A 16,248-nucleotide genomic window follows, 5' to 3' on the forward strand; every position below is an offset into this window, starting at 1 on the left:
GGCTAAGCACTAAGCTCTCTTTTACTAACTCTTGACATCTCTATTACTACCTCCTTTCTCCCTTTTGTGATGCTTGAAGTAGTTCTGACCTGGCTTCATCTGAGGTAGTTTCTGAGGAACCAGCTGATGCTGTGCATGATGCTGATGAGCTTATACACAAGTAAGCAATACTAAAATTTTGCTAGGCTGGGAGAGACTTCCAGAACATCACACAAACATGCGCAATTGCAAAGCAAGAGAACTAACCACTGACCACTTTTCATAGTGGGGAGGGAACGTTTGGGTATTCACAGAGCATGTTAGATTACAGCATATGCAATTGACCTAAAACCAGTTACAGAGATGTACTTATTCAAAACTCTACTGCTGCAGCTCAGTATAACGTTCAGTACCCCATGCTGCTCAAACTTTGCCTTCCCTCCCGAGTAATATGATTTTATACTATATTTTGCTGCCCCTTGGAGAGATGGACAAATGAACTGGAGGAGTAGGTAGCTGTTGCCAGATGCATTAGCAGAAGCACTTGTTTGTTCAAGTGCTTTTCTGAAAGCTAGGGTTTTACTGAATCTGCTTAATTTTGGGGAGGAAAGGACTTGAATCTGCAGTGTAGGATGGGTTCACTTTGTTTAAAAACCAATCTGAAAATGGCTTGAGGAACAGAGATCAGCCATAATAAGTACATGACAAGATTCAGCAGATATGTAAATGCTCATTCTGTTTGTTAACAATGTTTACCTTCCTGATTGGTATTTTTGTCGTTTCTTATACCCTTGGCACAGTTGCATTCAATAGCTGAATGCTGATTGAAAAGCATCAGTTCTCTGGTCCTTGTAGCATGCATGTTTGGGGTCTCTTGGCTTCTTTCCTATTTTTCTTAAGCATCATAATCAAATTAAAGCTTGGATATTTTGAATAATAGTACCTTCAAGAAATGGGTTCTGGCTGTAATGAACACCCATTTGCATCAGGTTTCCTGTTTCTCTACCTTGTCACGTTTTCACTGAATGCTCCTGGCCCCACTTTTGTATGCCATCCCTAAGCGCTTACACCCGTGGTTCCTTATGGTAGCAATTGCAAGAAAAATGCAAATACATCTGTCTGTCTGTTTCTAGATTCATATGTAAAAACAATGGAGTGCTGTTTGAGAATCAACTGCTCCAGATTGGACTGAAATCAGAATTTCGACAGAATTTGGGTAAATTGTCAAATAATTTTCAATTTTGTAGGTGTAGTAACTTCGGTTACTCAATATTGGGACTAGTGCTTGTGAGTTTTTTTTTGTTTTTTTTTTGTTTTTGTTTTTTTAACTACTTGGTAACTACTTTAGACTGCATAAAGGTGGATCAAATGTTATGCCTAACCTGCTTGAGAGATCCTTTGTTGACATATGTCTTTTTCCAGAATCCTAACCCTTCCCCCCGCCCCACAACAATTTTAATATTTGGCAGTTGAAATAAGAAGTATTAGTACATGGGGTAGTTAGGATTGCTTCATTTTCAGGACTGGCATGTGTGAGGATTATAGATGTACCTGCTGAGCGCTCAATTGTGGGTATAGCATATTATCTCAGGCAGAAGTCAAAAAAGCAACTACTTCTATCCTGTCTTCTCGATTCATGCTAGCTACTTGTGAAATGAAAGAAGTGGTTAAACTACTCCTGAAACATTTTCCAGTTAACTGCTACATGAACTTCTAATATGGGTAGCTCAAGTGGTCTGCTTGAGTGTCTTTGCTCTTTCTTCTGTTATGAGGTGCGACTCTTCAGAGAAAATCTTTTAATCCATCTGTAATATGCTTTACTTTAAGATTACTTGGTATCTTGAAGTCAGTTTAAAGTAACATGCCTATACATTTCTCTAAGATGCGTCATTTTCAGTGAATATGCAATTTCTGTGCTTTACTATTTTAGGATTGTATAGGGAGGGGGGAAGAAGGAATTGTGTTTTTAAATGACTTGATTTTCTTGGTTTTTCTCTTTGGCTGGGTTTTAAATTCTAAGTCAGCATTGAATTAAACAAGACCACTCAGAAGTGAACAAAGAGGTTGAAGTTTTAATGTAACTTCTGCTAAAGATGGTAGCAAAGTCTTAGTCTAGTGCCAGATGAAGTCAGTAAACTCAGTTGCATGTTATATGATAAATCCTTACCTCATATTGTATGTGTTTAACTGCCTTTTCAGGTCGGATGTTTATATTTTATGGTAACAAGACTTCAACGCAGTTCTTGAATTTTACTCCCACAGTAATCTGTTCAGATGAGCTGCAGTCAAATATCCTTGATTTTGCTTTACTCTTGAATAATAAGTCTGTGCGCCTGATCATGCTTGGTTATGTTTGATAAAATGCAATGAGGGAAATCTTGGATATACAATAGCTGCATGATCTCAAACCAGATGAAATAAATTATTATAATTTGTTACACTGATTCCAAAAAGGCTTTATTTTGAGGAAAAACTAAAAATATAACCAGAGGTTTTTGCTGAATTGCCAGTAAAGAGAATACTAAAACAAGGTGTGTGTGTATGTATGTATGTATGTATTTTTTTTTTTTTTTTTTTTAATCCAACAAAAGTGCTTGGCTAACAGCTTTGGCAGTATTTTGCTACAGGTTTAATTGGTTTGACTTGCTTTTGTACTAAAGTTCTCATACTTGTTCCAAGACCTCAAAACCATTAAACTTTAAATCTAAATTAAGTCACACTATCATTTTCAATGGAAATAGAATTAAGTGATTTTTTTTTTTTTTAAAGCATAGCAACTAATAAGGAGAAATGCATGTCTTCTGTTCTGATAAAACACACTTCCAGAATGGCTTTATGGTTTTCTGTAGAAATTGTAAAGCCATTAAATACCAATGCATAGACTCTCTTATGTACAACTAGTATGTTTCTTTCAAACCCTGAAAGATGCCAGTCTTCAGGAATACTTGACTGAAGAAAGCCCCTAGAAGTAGACCTAAAAATTTCGGTAAAACTAATATACAAGAAGTATAGACAAGCAAAGTGCTTAAGTGCCAGCTCTACCTAACAGGTTCATTTTATTCTTCCTTGTATAACAGAAAGCATCCTAAATCGCTATTTAATTGTTTTGTGCAACTTAAAAAAGAATGTTGGAGTGCAGACACAGTTGTTTGACTGCCTGAATATTAATTTTAAGGATTTCTAAATATAACAACTGACAATGACGACATTGGTAGTGCTGTTGGGTATGCTAAAATACTTAAGCTTAGTTGCATCATGATCAAAATAACTCTTGCTTTCTGATGGAACCGGTGTGGTGATGACCAGGGATCCAGGTTTTCCGTTTCCCACAGAAAACCAGAGAAAACCACCTGTTTTTCCCCTGATAGTTGGGAAATCTGATTTTTACTTTTAGCAGAAATATCTGTAGATCTCCCACTTTTTTGCAAAGAGCTCTGCAGGCTGGCAGAGTTCCAGCCTGCAGGAGCTAATTGCAGAAAGAGCAGCAAACCCCCAACCCTGTCCATGGAGAAGGGGTAGGGTCTGAGGCTTTGTCAACCAAGGGTTGGCTCAGGCTCGCTGTTCATTCCTGGGGCCTAAGGTAAGTGGAGCTTACAGGGGGCAGGGGCACCTGCTGGGAGGGGTGGGGGGGAGTCATGGCTGAGGGGCACTGGCAGGGCTTGGGGCAGGCCCTTGGTGGCAGGTGTGGGCGACTATCAAGGCTGACAGAAGATCCAGCTGGGCAGGCAGGGGGCAGGGCATAGGTGTGTGGGTGGAGGCTGAGGGAGCGGGGAGGTGTTGGGAGAAGCCCCACATGGAGTGCCCACCGACTGAGCAGGTACTCCATGTGGGGCTTCCCCCAACACTTCCCTGTTTCCCCCCAGTCAGTTTCCCACATGAGTGTCTGCCCAGCTGGTGGCGCATGGACTGGGAGCACCATGCTATTGGCCCTAGTGGGCTTCAAACTTCGCTGTATGGCTTTCCTGAAAGACTGCTAGCTCCAGGTCCATGGGCCAGTGCCCAAACAATCACTCCATGTCTTTTTCCGTAATACCTCCCCACTCCCTCAGCTTCTAGCCAGCTTCTTGCAGGAGTGCCTGGCCGGCCGGTGGTGCATGGACCTGGAGCAGTGTGCTATTGGCCCTTCAGGGAAGCACGGAGCCCCCTCAGGGAGATTTAGCACACAGTTTCCAGTCCATGCACCGCAGGGAAGTCTGGAACAGGCTGGTTGGGCTTTGCCTCTGTGCGGCTTCCTGCAGGACCACAGAAGACCACACAAGAGTCCAGTTGGCCAATAGTGCACAGTTCCCAGTCCGCGCGTTGCGGGCCAGGCTTGTTTGGGGCTGGGGCCAGCTCCTGGCTATAGCGTACACTCCCAGGGGGCAGAGGGGACCTGTGCCCCCCAGATTGGGGTGAGGAGGGTGGGCAGGGCGGGCGTGCACTGCAGGTTTATGCTCCCTGCCCCCATCCAGGGCCTCTGCTGCATAGCTTGTGCAGTCTGGCATGGCAGGACACAGCAGGGCCTTGCAGAAAAGCTGCTTACTGCTGTGAGCTTCACACTGCCCTAGCGCACACTTCTTCTGTGTGCAGGGGGCAGCACAGGCAGAAGCGCAAGGTTATGCCCATTGCTGCTGCTCTCCTGCCTGCAGGGGAAGTGTTGCCAGGGCATTGCGGAGCTCACGGAAGTAAGCAGCTTTCCTGCCTGTCCCTGCTACGCTGGGTCCCACACACTGCTGCAGAGGCCCCGGGGGAGGAAAGTGGGGTGGGGAGCACAAGCATACAGTATGCACCCACCCTGTGCCTCCCCCCACCCTCTGTATAGGTTTGGGGGGGGGGTGCGCAGGTCCCTTCTCCACCCTGGGAGTGCATGCTGGTGGGGAGCCAGCCTCACCCCTGCCCCAGCCTGCAGCAGGCAGACAGCAGAGGGGGAGCCAGCTCTGTGACCCTTCTGCTGTAGCAGCCACTGCTGCAAGGTGTGTGTGTTGGGGAAAACCAGGATCCCTGGTGATGACTGGGTTCATTTGCTATAGTACAGAGCAGTTGTATTTCCTTTGGGCCTCGTCTGAGGCTCTATAACCTTTGCCTAAAGGAGGGAAAATGAAGCAGAAGCTTTTCAATTGCTTGTGGCCACAGAGCTTGGCCATTGACAAAAGCAGAGAGTTCCTGGGCTTTAGTTGCATTCAGTAGGTCATACTGTATTAACTACTGGTTTCTTAAATTCTAGTTGAAAGTATTGATATAAGCTGATTTATTGCAAAATAAGTAAAAGTACATGTTGTCTAATAGTGTTAAAGTTACCATTGTCTACAGAATATAAGACTTGTCTAGACTTCTTGTATCTAATACTCCTCATGTAGGGGGCATGGCAACATGCAAGTTGTATCAATGTGAACATTTTGCTGTCCAAGATATTAAAAGGTAGAAGAATCTAGAGTGGACAGACTACCAGTTTGTTGTGAAATGTTACACTGTGCGCTGCTATTGGTGCCACCCACTAAGTGGTGGGAGAGCATGCAAGTACTTTTCACAAAGTGGTATACAAGGTCAGTCAGTTTTGTATCTAGCTCTGACATGCATGTATGCTGCTGTAACTTAGACTAGTATATAGTTACTACTGGCTTTACACTGAAGTAGAGCTATTTATGATGTACAGCCCTAAATCAGTTTTAAATAACCTCCCTATTATAGATACGCCATGTGTCTGCACCCTGGGACTGATCTTTTAGTTTAAAAATGAGCTCTTTAATATATTTCTTAGCATGGTACTTGGTATACCATCAAGTTTTTAAAAGAAAATCTGATACAGTATTGTGTTTTGGAATTATTAATTTAGTGGGGGAAAACTTTTTTTTGTGAGTCTTTTAATGGCCTCCCACCTTATTCCTGAAGAAGATATAAACATTTCTCTAAAGCCACTGGCAGTGGTTTAGAAACTGCAGTCAATCTTTCTTTATTTTTTTGCAAAGTGATTTCCTTAACAGCCTTTCATGCCTGAATCTTCAGACAAAGCCAGTAGACCCCATAGTGGATGGGGGTGCTCAGGTGCAGCAAGTTGTGAACATTGAATGCATATCTGACTTTATGGACGCTCCAATCCTAAACATTCAATTCAGGTAAAACACATAATTTCCAATGACAATTTTATATTATTCAATTGCAAAATGTTGGTAGGGACCATTGGTTGACAATGCATTAAGCATAGGGCTATGCAGAGATAGGACCCATCTTCTATCCGTTAACTTGTGAAAGACCTCAAACTCCATAAACTACTTGGAACTGCATGGTAAGTAACTGACCAACTTTTATTTATACTGTATTTTCTTGCATAATACACATGAACTTTATTTTGGAAAGGTAGAATAAAGTGGGGGAGAGTTCCCTTCCCCGTGGCCAAATTTTCCCATATGCATGGAGGAGGGATGGAGTCCAAGTTCTTACCATCACTCGCCCTTATTCCAGTTCCAGTGGCAAGAAGTTGCAGCTATTGCTGAATTGGTAACAGGGCAGCATCTGAAGACAGGGCTAGCCTCTACCTTGCTGGGAACTTCAGCTGATGCCTGTGTGGCATCATTAGGACATGGCCTGTCTGACTAGACCTGGAAGGGTGAGCTGAGGAGCAACCCCCATTACCCCCTAGCTGGAGAACATGCTTTTGTGGTAACTGCTAGGGGGCTGTGTGCACATGTCTTGGAGCACAACAAACTTTGTAGCACTACAAAAATAGCATCTACCTAAGTCCTTAGATTTTTATTTAAAAAAAAAAAAAAAAAAAAGTGAGTTTGACTTTGTTATCTTGACAATAACAGAATTTTTATCCTGAAATGACCTGTGATGCTCACATGACTGCTTAAGCAGAGGATAGTACAGGTTTCCCTCACTTTTATGCAGGTTCTGTATGTGTGTGTTTTTGGGGGGTGTTTTGCTCTTGTGTGATGACCCTTTTTATACCAAAAATAAATTTTATATGCAAAGTAAATTCACTCCTATGGAATTGGTGTGGTGGAAGCTCACAGTCAGCTGCTTTGTGCGGTGTATTACATGAGTGACGTGCACCAAAATAGTCTGCTGTGTGGATCTGTGCTCCTTGCTTGTCTGCTACACATGTTTCTGTAGTTGCCATTCCCATTATGATAGTGGCCTGTGATTGTGTGTACTGTCTGCTGTTGGAGAGTACCAAAATAGTCTTGTAAAAGTGATAGAAATGAGTCTCGGGGGCCAGTAAAGTCAAGGTCTTGGAATGCATCCCTGTTTATTGCACTGTAAAGTGCATTCCCATTACACAAATTCAAGTTATGCGCCGCTTTCCAGGAACACATGTACAGCATAAAGCGAGGGGAAACCTGTATAGATCAGTGGGACCAACTTTTGGCAGGTGTGCCACAAATTTAAGCTGAGCGTTCCTCTGATCCCTTTCCCTGACCCAACCGTTGCTCTACTTTTTTGCCACCTGCCCAGTCTGATGCTCTGCTTTCTGCTTCTGCATTTTCTGCCACTGTATTGCTGGCCCCTCCCCCATTGGCCATGTGCAACACACAGCCTGCCATTGTTACTTGTGGCATTCTTGCAGCCATCTCTGATATAGGTGTGAAGACTGAAGAGAAGGTTAAAAAAAACAAACAAAAAACCCAACAAGTATAAAAGCAAGACACAAGTGAGAATTTAGTTAGCCATGTGTCCTGGTGGTCAATCCTACATACTGTTCTTGATTTGTTTAAGAAATGTTGTTAAACATACCTGAAACAAGAATGCAAAAAGTCAAAACTTGCCCTTAGATACTTTTAGCTACTTTCCAAATTGGAATTCTCATCTCTTCAGTTATACCTACTTAAATTGAGCCTCAAGCCTCTCTTAAAATGCAGTAGCTAGCTTTAGTCCTTTTATGTTGAACTATTGGTTCTTCATGGAGAGAAAATGATTCCTCCTTGATAGCTTCTTGAAATAGGACATACAAACATGCAATCTGAGCGTAGATCTGCATGAAATGATGTACTATTGTTAACTACTAGAATTGTTTTATACAATGCCTATTTCCCTTTTTGTCATATGAAATACAGAATATTTAAATGCCCTGGAACTTTATAATGTATAGTTAATTGTGTTTTTGTTTTTTTTTTATGGCTATCAGTCTTGATCTTTATGTAGGAATGAAGCCAAGTGGTTACAGATCTACATTCTCCATATTGAAGTTCACTTTTAGGATGCTAATTCCTGGAATTGCTTATCTTCATAAGTATCTGAAAGGAAGTACTGCTTTTCTCTTGGGAATTGCAGTGCTTTTTTTCCTGAGTACAGAGGCTTGTCTTTGCTTATTACAAAATTCCTTTTTGAAGATCCTTAGAACTAAGCATTGAAAGTGTATTCCCTCAATGTCTCTTCCCTCCCAGAATTGGATGAATTTGTTAACGTTCTCTTAAAAGAATCTAGTCCCTCTCAATAGCATACTTCTTTAAATTGCTTTTGACATGTAAAAGGTTAATATTCAACCCATTTGCTACCTTAAACTTAGGTATGGGGGAACACTTCAGAATCTTTCTGTAAAACTGCCCATCACGCTGAATAAATTTTTTCAGCCTACAGAGATGTCTTCTCAAGACTTCTTCCAGCGTTGGAAGCAGTTGAGCAGGTAAGATTTGAGCACGCTGTGTTCCTCAGGGAAAGTGTGTGTGTTTCGGGGGGAGGAGGAGGGAAGGCAGGCTTATTCCTTATTTAAGGTGTATGAGTGGTACCTTGTTAGTGGTATGACGTCAATAAATACTAATGTGAAGTGCATAACATGAGTCACCTTTTGTTTGTTTGTTTGTTTGTTTGTTTGTATCTTTTTCTCACAGTCCAAAGCAAGAAGTACAGAACATCTTTAAAGCAAAACATCCAATGGATACAGAGATCACAAAAGCAAAAGTAGGTATTACCATGGTATTTTAACAAACACCACTTGGTAGCGGGACAATGTCATTTATTGTTTGTTTGTTTGTTTGTTTGTTTGTTTGTTTGTTTGTTTGTTTGTTTGTTTGTTTGTTTGTTTGTTTGTTTGTTTGTTTGTTTGTTTGTTTGTTTGTTTGTTTGTTTGTTTGTTTGTTTGTTTGTTTGTTTGTTTGTTTGTTTTGTCCTGGTGCTGAAATTTTAATGGTTGTCTTTTGATCTTCAGGATATTTGGGTCATGTTAATTGAGTTTGAAACCCATAAGGCAAATTTGCTATTAATAGATGCAATCACACTTTTTTTCAGCGCGCACTTTTTTTGTATACCAATGATTCTCAACCAGAGGCTCCAGACACCCTGGGCTGCTGTGAGATCCCTTGAAGTGTACTGAAGGAAGCATGAAAAGATAAGCAGATAAGGGCAGGCTCAGGCTCTTTCTACCTAGCTGCTGCCCTACCTCCACTGCCTGTCCCCTCTGCAAGGAGGCAAGCTCTGTAATAAATTTTGTTTTTGAAATGGGGTGCCACTCAACTCAAAAGTTGGAGGGGTGCCTCGAGTCTGACATGGGGTGCATTGAGTCTTACAGGGTTGAGAATCAGTAGTCTATAGATTTTTGAGCAATCTGCAAAATGAGGTATCCATTCTAAAAATCTTAACCACTTTTTAAAGAGCCTTGAAACAATTGTAAGCTAACAGGAACTTCACCTGTGGCATTGTTTTTGAAGAAACTTTCATATGCTACTTTCTACTGGAGGGTGATGGTTGATATCTCATGAAGCAGTTGTCTCCAAGAAAAAATGTCAGCTTTCAAAACTATGGTAAGGAACAGATTTGTGATTTGAATTTGGAGACTTTGCTACTGAGGTCTCTTTGTGTAAATTCTCTTGCTGTTTCTGAAACAACTTGGAGTGGTGGGACACAGCCATCCTAAAAACTCAGATTGTGAAATTTTGGGGGTTAACATTGGTTCGAAGTCCTATTTGCTTTGAATACAAATCTCCTAGTTATGTGAGTGAATTATGCTGTGGTCATGCTTTGGTGAATTGGCCTAGAACTCTGATGAAATTCTTACTCTGTACTTCTGCTTTGCTCCACCAGTGTCTTGATAAATAAAGCATCTGTTCTGTGTTTCTCTGATAGATCATTGGCTTTGGTTCTGCCCTGCTGGAAGAGGTAGACCCCAACCCTGCTAATTTTGTTGGTGCTGGCATAATACATACGAAAACTATCCAGATTGGGTGTTTGCTGCGTCTTGAACCCAACCTGCAGGCACAGGTATTTTGCTTTTTATAGTTGCAGGCTGAATGAGCCTGAACTTGAAATAAATGGACAAGACTTATTTTGATACAATGCAGCTGTACAGATGCATCTTGAACAAAAGTAGCTACTGATGTCGTCTTAGTTGTCAGTAAATTAATAGTGCCCATGCCACCCCAGCCACCTAGGGTGTACAGCTGAGAGCCCAGAAGTTGCAAGTTCAAGGCCGTACCAGAAATGCTCATGGCACGGCCTGTCAGATTCCAACGAATCTGTGAATTCTGCTAAATGTCACAAGGACATGGCAAATGGAGTAAAAAAATAGAGTGAGACGCAGCTGGTTGTGGCTTTAATCTACTGGAAGTCAAGCTTGCTTTTCAACTTCCAGTGGCGGCTTCTACTGTACACATTCTGAGTTGCCCTGAGGCTTTGCTCTGGAAAACTTACCATAAAGATGCATCTCTTCTACTGTAAAAGTGCACCACATTTCTACTGATCTCTTTGATACCCTCTTGAAGATTATTACATTACTCAGACATGAAAATGTTTCAAACTGTCATTTATTTCCTTTTTTTCTAACTGAAAAGAAAACCTTTTGCTTTTATAAACGGTCAATCTGCAGAAGGTAAAACTGCGGGAACAATGCTTTTTCTACTGTGTAAGATCTGAGATTATATACTTGCTGCCTGTTCAAATTTTGTGGTGCCTAGACTTCAAGAAACCCTAGATTTAAGGGTTTTGAGTCTCAGTGGTTTAAAAAAAAGGTAAATTATTTATGAGGAAGACAACGCTTCAAATTTTGCTCAAAGGCAGTTCTGTTGACAAAGCATCTTGTCTTGGTTTACTAAAGAAAGATGGCAAGAATCTAAAATGTCTGGGAAAGGAGAAGCTATGAATTGTAGAACGGTTAGATCTGGGGGAAGCCTAGTGGGATGATACATTGATGACTGAGGTAAAAAGCTGTTCCTGGAAGACTACTCGAGCACAATGAATGACTGACCATTTAAAGATCTTTATGCCTAATATTGAGAATAATTATATGCTGTCTTTATTTGCTACCAAATGAAACTTTAATTTTTAACTCCATTAGTTTTATTGATCAGTCCATCTGAATTCTCATTTACTATTTTAATAGTGTCCTGTTCTCTTTCAGATGTACAGGCTTACCCTACGAACAAGTAAAGAAGCTGTATCTCAGAGGTTATGTGAACTGCTGTCAGAACAGTTTTAATAGTAAAAGATTGGTCCAATTTTTGTCTCCATTTCTTCCATTGTTGTCCTCCATCCTACTGCAAATAAATGTCTTGTATACCAATGTCTGAGTATTGTAACATGTAACTTCCCTGCCTTAAAAGGACTTGTCCCTTCATTTGAAATCAAGACTATAAAATGTACAGTATAAAACGACTTTTTATAGATAAAAATCATGGCTTTTTAGCTTCTGCTATACAAATGGAGGCATCCTGTGTTTTTTGGTTTTTTGTTTTTTTTTTCAGCGGTGGACTTTTTAAGGGAAGCCATCTTTAAGTGTGATAACTGTGCATTTTAATTTGAAACTCCACTGTAAGTTGCTGGGAGCATTCTGCCTTAGTGCCTTTAAGTGCACCTTTCTGCTTTGAGCTAAAAGAAACCAAATGTAATACACTAAGCTTAGTTCAGATGTTAGTTTGACACTAGAATGACTCTTTTTAACTACTCTAGATTTAGATGGCCAGATGGGATAAGTGTGGGAAACTGAATTTTATGAGTGAAGTGCCTTTAAGGCACTGTTGTAGTCTTTGCTAGCCAGGGAAGACAGTCCAAGGTATAAATTTAATCTTGTTGAACAAAATGCCATCACATTAAATGTATAGCATTGCTGTGCAGAAATGCACAGTTGACAATTTTTAGGACCAAAAAATTTAAAAGACTAAGTCTAATTTCCTCAGCTTGACTAATTTTAGTCATTCTCAGTTGTTTCTGTTGGACTAAAAAACACAGGAGGGTAGAAAGTCCATTTGTGTTTTTTCTGTTCCCTGTCAAATTTAGTGAGAGATGCTCTTCCCTGCTTTCATTGTCCAGAGTCAGTGATAGTGACTTTTGCAACAAAGAGAAAATGGGAGGGGTAAGAGGTGGGAGTCATTCTGTCTAACCCATCAAAGTGGCTATGCACAGCACAATAGTCTTCATTCTTTAAAAGATTAAAAGATCTAACTTTAAAACGATATTTTTTTTTTCTCACGTTCTATGACCAGAATGCTAGTGGGTGAATGGCTTTTGTTACAATGCCCTGTCTTCTAGCAGTGGTTAAAATCTTTTACCAGGCATATTACCTATATGTTGGTTTCTTTTGAGGTAGAGTAGAAAGGTCATAAGCATTTGGCTTTTACAGTGGTTGTCATGACAATATGCATTGTTACTGTCTTATAGCAGCAAAGGTTTGCAGTTCCTCTGAACAAATTGTTAGATGGTCTTATTACATCTGTCAGACCTACACCAAGGGTTACTACAGCTTAGGCCGTTGGGATCTGCATTTAAAACTGAGTATTGATTACTATTGTGAAATATGTGCAAGATGGATTGAACACAAAGAAATGTCTCCCCTTGCTGAAGGTACAAGCAACAGTTCATGTGCAACCAACTGTGCAGTGGTGTGATTTATAGTACTGTGTTGAGACTGCGTGCTAAATAAGGCTTCTGCCATGCAGTCTAGTGCACTGTGTAAAAAATGGATTGTGCATGAAAGAGTGCCTGAACACTACAAATGTCTTGCATGACTTCAGGCAGTGGAACTACATTATGCAAACTTGGTTCAGTTGGGATCCAGTGATATACCTGAATGTTTACTGAAATTGAAGGACAAGATTTGAGATTTGTCAAATGTGTCCAGTTACTTTTTAGATGCTACACGCTTTTGAATGCCCAAGTTAAAACTATATAAGCAAAGGCCAGGTTTGAAAGAGTATTGAACCCCCTGTTCTCTGAAAATTGGTCCTTTTCTTCTTACAATCATCTCCTGTGGGGCATTAGAATTGCTAGCCCTTCTTGGAAATTGTTCACTAGCATCTCCTGTAGCCCCTTTTTTGACACTGGATAGATAACTGCATCCAGTCCCAGTGATGTCCCAAATATGCCTTTCACAGGAGGGGGTCTCCCATAAGTCCTTTTAATGGTCTCATTTTCATGTCTTTGTTCTCTGTGCTGTCAGTTGCTATGTTTATAAAAATGTGAAATGTATAAACCAAGCTCTGTTTTAAAGTGAAACCTGCAGCAGGTGCAAAGGAAGAGCTGCTATTTCATCCTTAAAATTATATTGTGCATCTGTTCCTCTGGAAATTGTATCCTGTGCTCTTGTTAGATACTTTGAGACACACTATGTACTATCTCTAGTCCATTTTTGGTTTGGTTCAAACTGTGGTGAATTGTGCATTTAAATATAGGGAGGAGAGCAGAAAGGTAAATCACTCTTTATAGTAGCTGTACTAAATGAAACACCTCTGGACAGTGTCCAAATCTGCATTGGAAGACATGGCTCATTGAGCCATACAAGCAGTGCTGAGAGCAGAACTAACAAATACTTGTTTGCTTTGTGGAATGATTTGATTTTTACCAAAGTGTATGATGCATCCTCTCAAGCAGAGATGGTTGTTTCTGCAGTGAAAACAGTATTATTGTTAAACATACAGTATTTTAGTCATTGATATGTGAGAACTAAACAGCAAGATGGATTTAAAATTATGCACTTTTTGACCTATGCTCCAATGTGTGACATTTTATGGTGGCTGTTTTCATTTCTATAAATATAATTCCGCCAAATTAAGTGGATATTTTTTCTTAAGACTCTATAAAGATACTGGCAAAACAAATTCATCAAAATATATATCATTCAATGGAAAATAAATGGCTAGAACAGTAAACTGAAATCTTTGTGGTCTTCAGTATTACCTCCAACCCCAAAACAGGAAAAGTATGTATGTATGTAAAAGCAAATTGAACCCAAGTAATGTACTACATATACTTTTATTTCTAATATGGTATTGCATTTTGTCTGGGAAATGGGATTTGCCACTTCTAATATAATGTAGTTTAGTTTCCCCACCAGTTAGTAGGTAACGCTATTTGGTTTGAAAGGTTTGGATAGGGGCAGTGTCTGTCTACCTTTCTGAAAACTTTCATTCACTGGTAAGCTTAACATCAGTAAGCTTCCAACCCTTCTTCCCCTTCTCTTCTGCATGTAACTATCGGTAATTAGACATTTTACACTTTCAATCCATAAACTGTGAAATAAAAATAAAGCTCACCCCTATAATTTGAGCTGTAACATCATTGAAAAGGGAGCAGAGCACAAACTGTTGAAATAAATGTCTTCAAAGATTTTAGATAAGAACACATAAGGCAATATAGGCTCTCTCCTCTCTCTCATTTGTTTATTTATTTATTTTTTGGACCACTCCTTGGAACAGCCATTGCCTTTGGCTGACACTTGAAGCAGAAAACAAAACTTGACTACTAAATGGCCCTCTTTACATGTGCAGGTAGAGGCTGGATTTGATTTAGTGTGTGATCCACACAGTCATGCCTTCTGTCATGCCATACATGATTAGCAGGGAACTTGAATGTGGGATCACACACTAGATCCCACTGCACCTTATTGCTGGTGCTGGGGGAGCCCAATCCTGGTGCTGTGGGACCCTGCACTGGTTAGAAGCAAGGTCCTGCATCTGGGAAACCCCATCACAGTTGTAGGGATTCTTGGTCCCAGCTGTGTAAGGTATAGCTGGGACTGGGTGCCCTATCAGGTCCAAACTGCATGTCTGACAAAGCTGGAACTGAGCCCCATGTGGACTGGGGTTTCATACACTTATGAGCCTTAGGGATCATGTCAGCCATGATCCCCAAGGCTTGGGTGTTTTGCACTGGGCACAGTGCACCTCTGCAGCTGGGAGACCCATCAGCTCACAAGGTTCCCAGCTGCAGGGGAGCCCCTACTATGCATGCAGATTAAAGCTCACTAGCAACCAGCTATAAAATTAGCATACATTTTTTAGGTCTACCTTTAATAGCTGGTTAGAGCTTTTTATGGTGTGGTCACTACTTTGCATGTGTAGCTTGTCTTAAGGTAATTGCACAATTAACTAGTTAATTGCAATACGTGCAACTTGTAGAGGGGGCCAGCATCTTATTCCCCCCATATGGTTTTGTAGCGAGTGGGTATGTTAACTTTGTTCAATAATTCGGTGACTTTAATGATATGATGAAAGTGGGATAATTAAGAATTTGGGAAATGGTCAGACACTTTATCTAGCAAATTACTTTGGTGTTGGCAAAACTGAGGAATAGCAGCAAATTTTAATATTTCCAGCAACAATGCTTCACATGACATTTAAGAGAAGGAGAATGAAATAATTAGTGTGCTTTCATAGTTTCATAGTTAGTAGGGTCGGAAGGGACCTGAGCAGATCATCAAGTCCAACCCCCTGCCATGGCAGGAAAAAGTACTGGGGTCAAACAATGCCAGCAAGGTGTATATCCAGCCTCCCCTTAAAGACCCCCAGGCTAGGAGCCAGCACCACTTCTCTTGGAAGTTGGTTCCAGATCCTAACCTGACAGTGAAGTAGCACCTCCTGATGTCTGGACTGAATCTACTTGTGACCATTATTTCTAGTCAAATCTGGTAGTGGTCAGGGGAACAGGGACTCCCCCAGTGTCTGCTGGTCCCCTTGGACTAGTTTGTAATAGGCCACTAGATTCCCCCCCTCAGCCTTCTCTTGTGGAGGCTGAACAGGTTCAGATCCCGCAGTCTCTCCTCGTAGGGCCTGCCCTGCTGCCCCCCCCGATCATGCGAGTGGCCCTCCTCTGGACCCTCTCCATGTTGTCCACATCCCTCCTCAAGTGCGGCACCCAGAACTGGACACAGTACTCTAGCTGTGGCCTGACCAGTGCTGCATAGAGGGGAAGGATCACATCCTTGGACCTACTCGAGATGCATCTGTGGATGCATGACCAGGTGCAGTTAGCCTTACTGACTGCATTCCCACACTGCAGGCTTATGTTCATTTTGGTATCAATGATGACTCCAAGATCCTCTTCTGCCTCTGCACTGCTGAGAAGGGAGTTCCCCAACCTGTAGGTATG

General features: G+C 41.2%; 1 protein-coding gene across 6 annotated transcripts in view; it reads left to right on the forward strand.

Moving 5' to 3' along the window:
- Positions 1-14,055, forward strand: part of AP2A2 (adaptor related protein complex 2 subunit alpha 2) — an 89,387-nt gene extending 75,332 nt beyond the window's left edge. For 2 of the 6 annotated variants that reach the window (XM_090032446.1, XM_090032448.1), the window contains exons 16-23: positions 80-160; positions 1,113-1,195; positions 2,179-2,268; positions 5,948-6,071; positions 8,465-8,581; positions 8,787-8,856; positions 10,018-10,152; positions 11,288-14,055. In XM_090032446.1, the coding sequence (XP_089888572.1) occupies positions 80-160; positions 1,113-1,195; positions 2,179-2,268; positions 5,948-6,071; positions 8,465-8,581; positions 8,787-8,856; positions 10,018-10,152; positions 11,288-11,365 (778 nt within the window). In that variant the 3' untranslated portion in view covers positions 11,366-14,055. The remainder of the gene's footprint in view (positions 1-79; positions 161-1,112; positions 1,196-2,178; positions 2,269-5,947; positions 6,072-8,464; positions 8,582-8,786; positions 8,857-10,017; positions 10,153-11,287) is intronic. The other 4 variants (XM_090032447.1, XM_090032449.1, XM_090032450.1 and 1 more) reach the window with 2 other exon arrangements.
- Positions 14,056-16,248: the final 2,193 nt, after the last annotated feature.

The sequence above is a fragment of the Crocodylus siamensis genome, chromosome 2 (assembly GCF_052110815.1).
Source record: "Crocodylus siamensis isolate JL-2025a chromosome 2, ASM5211081v1, whole genome shotgun sequence".
Taxonomy (NCBI): domain Eukaryota; kingdom Metazoa; phylum Chordata; order Crocodylia; family Crocodylidae; genus Crocodylus; species Crocodylus siamensis.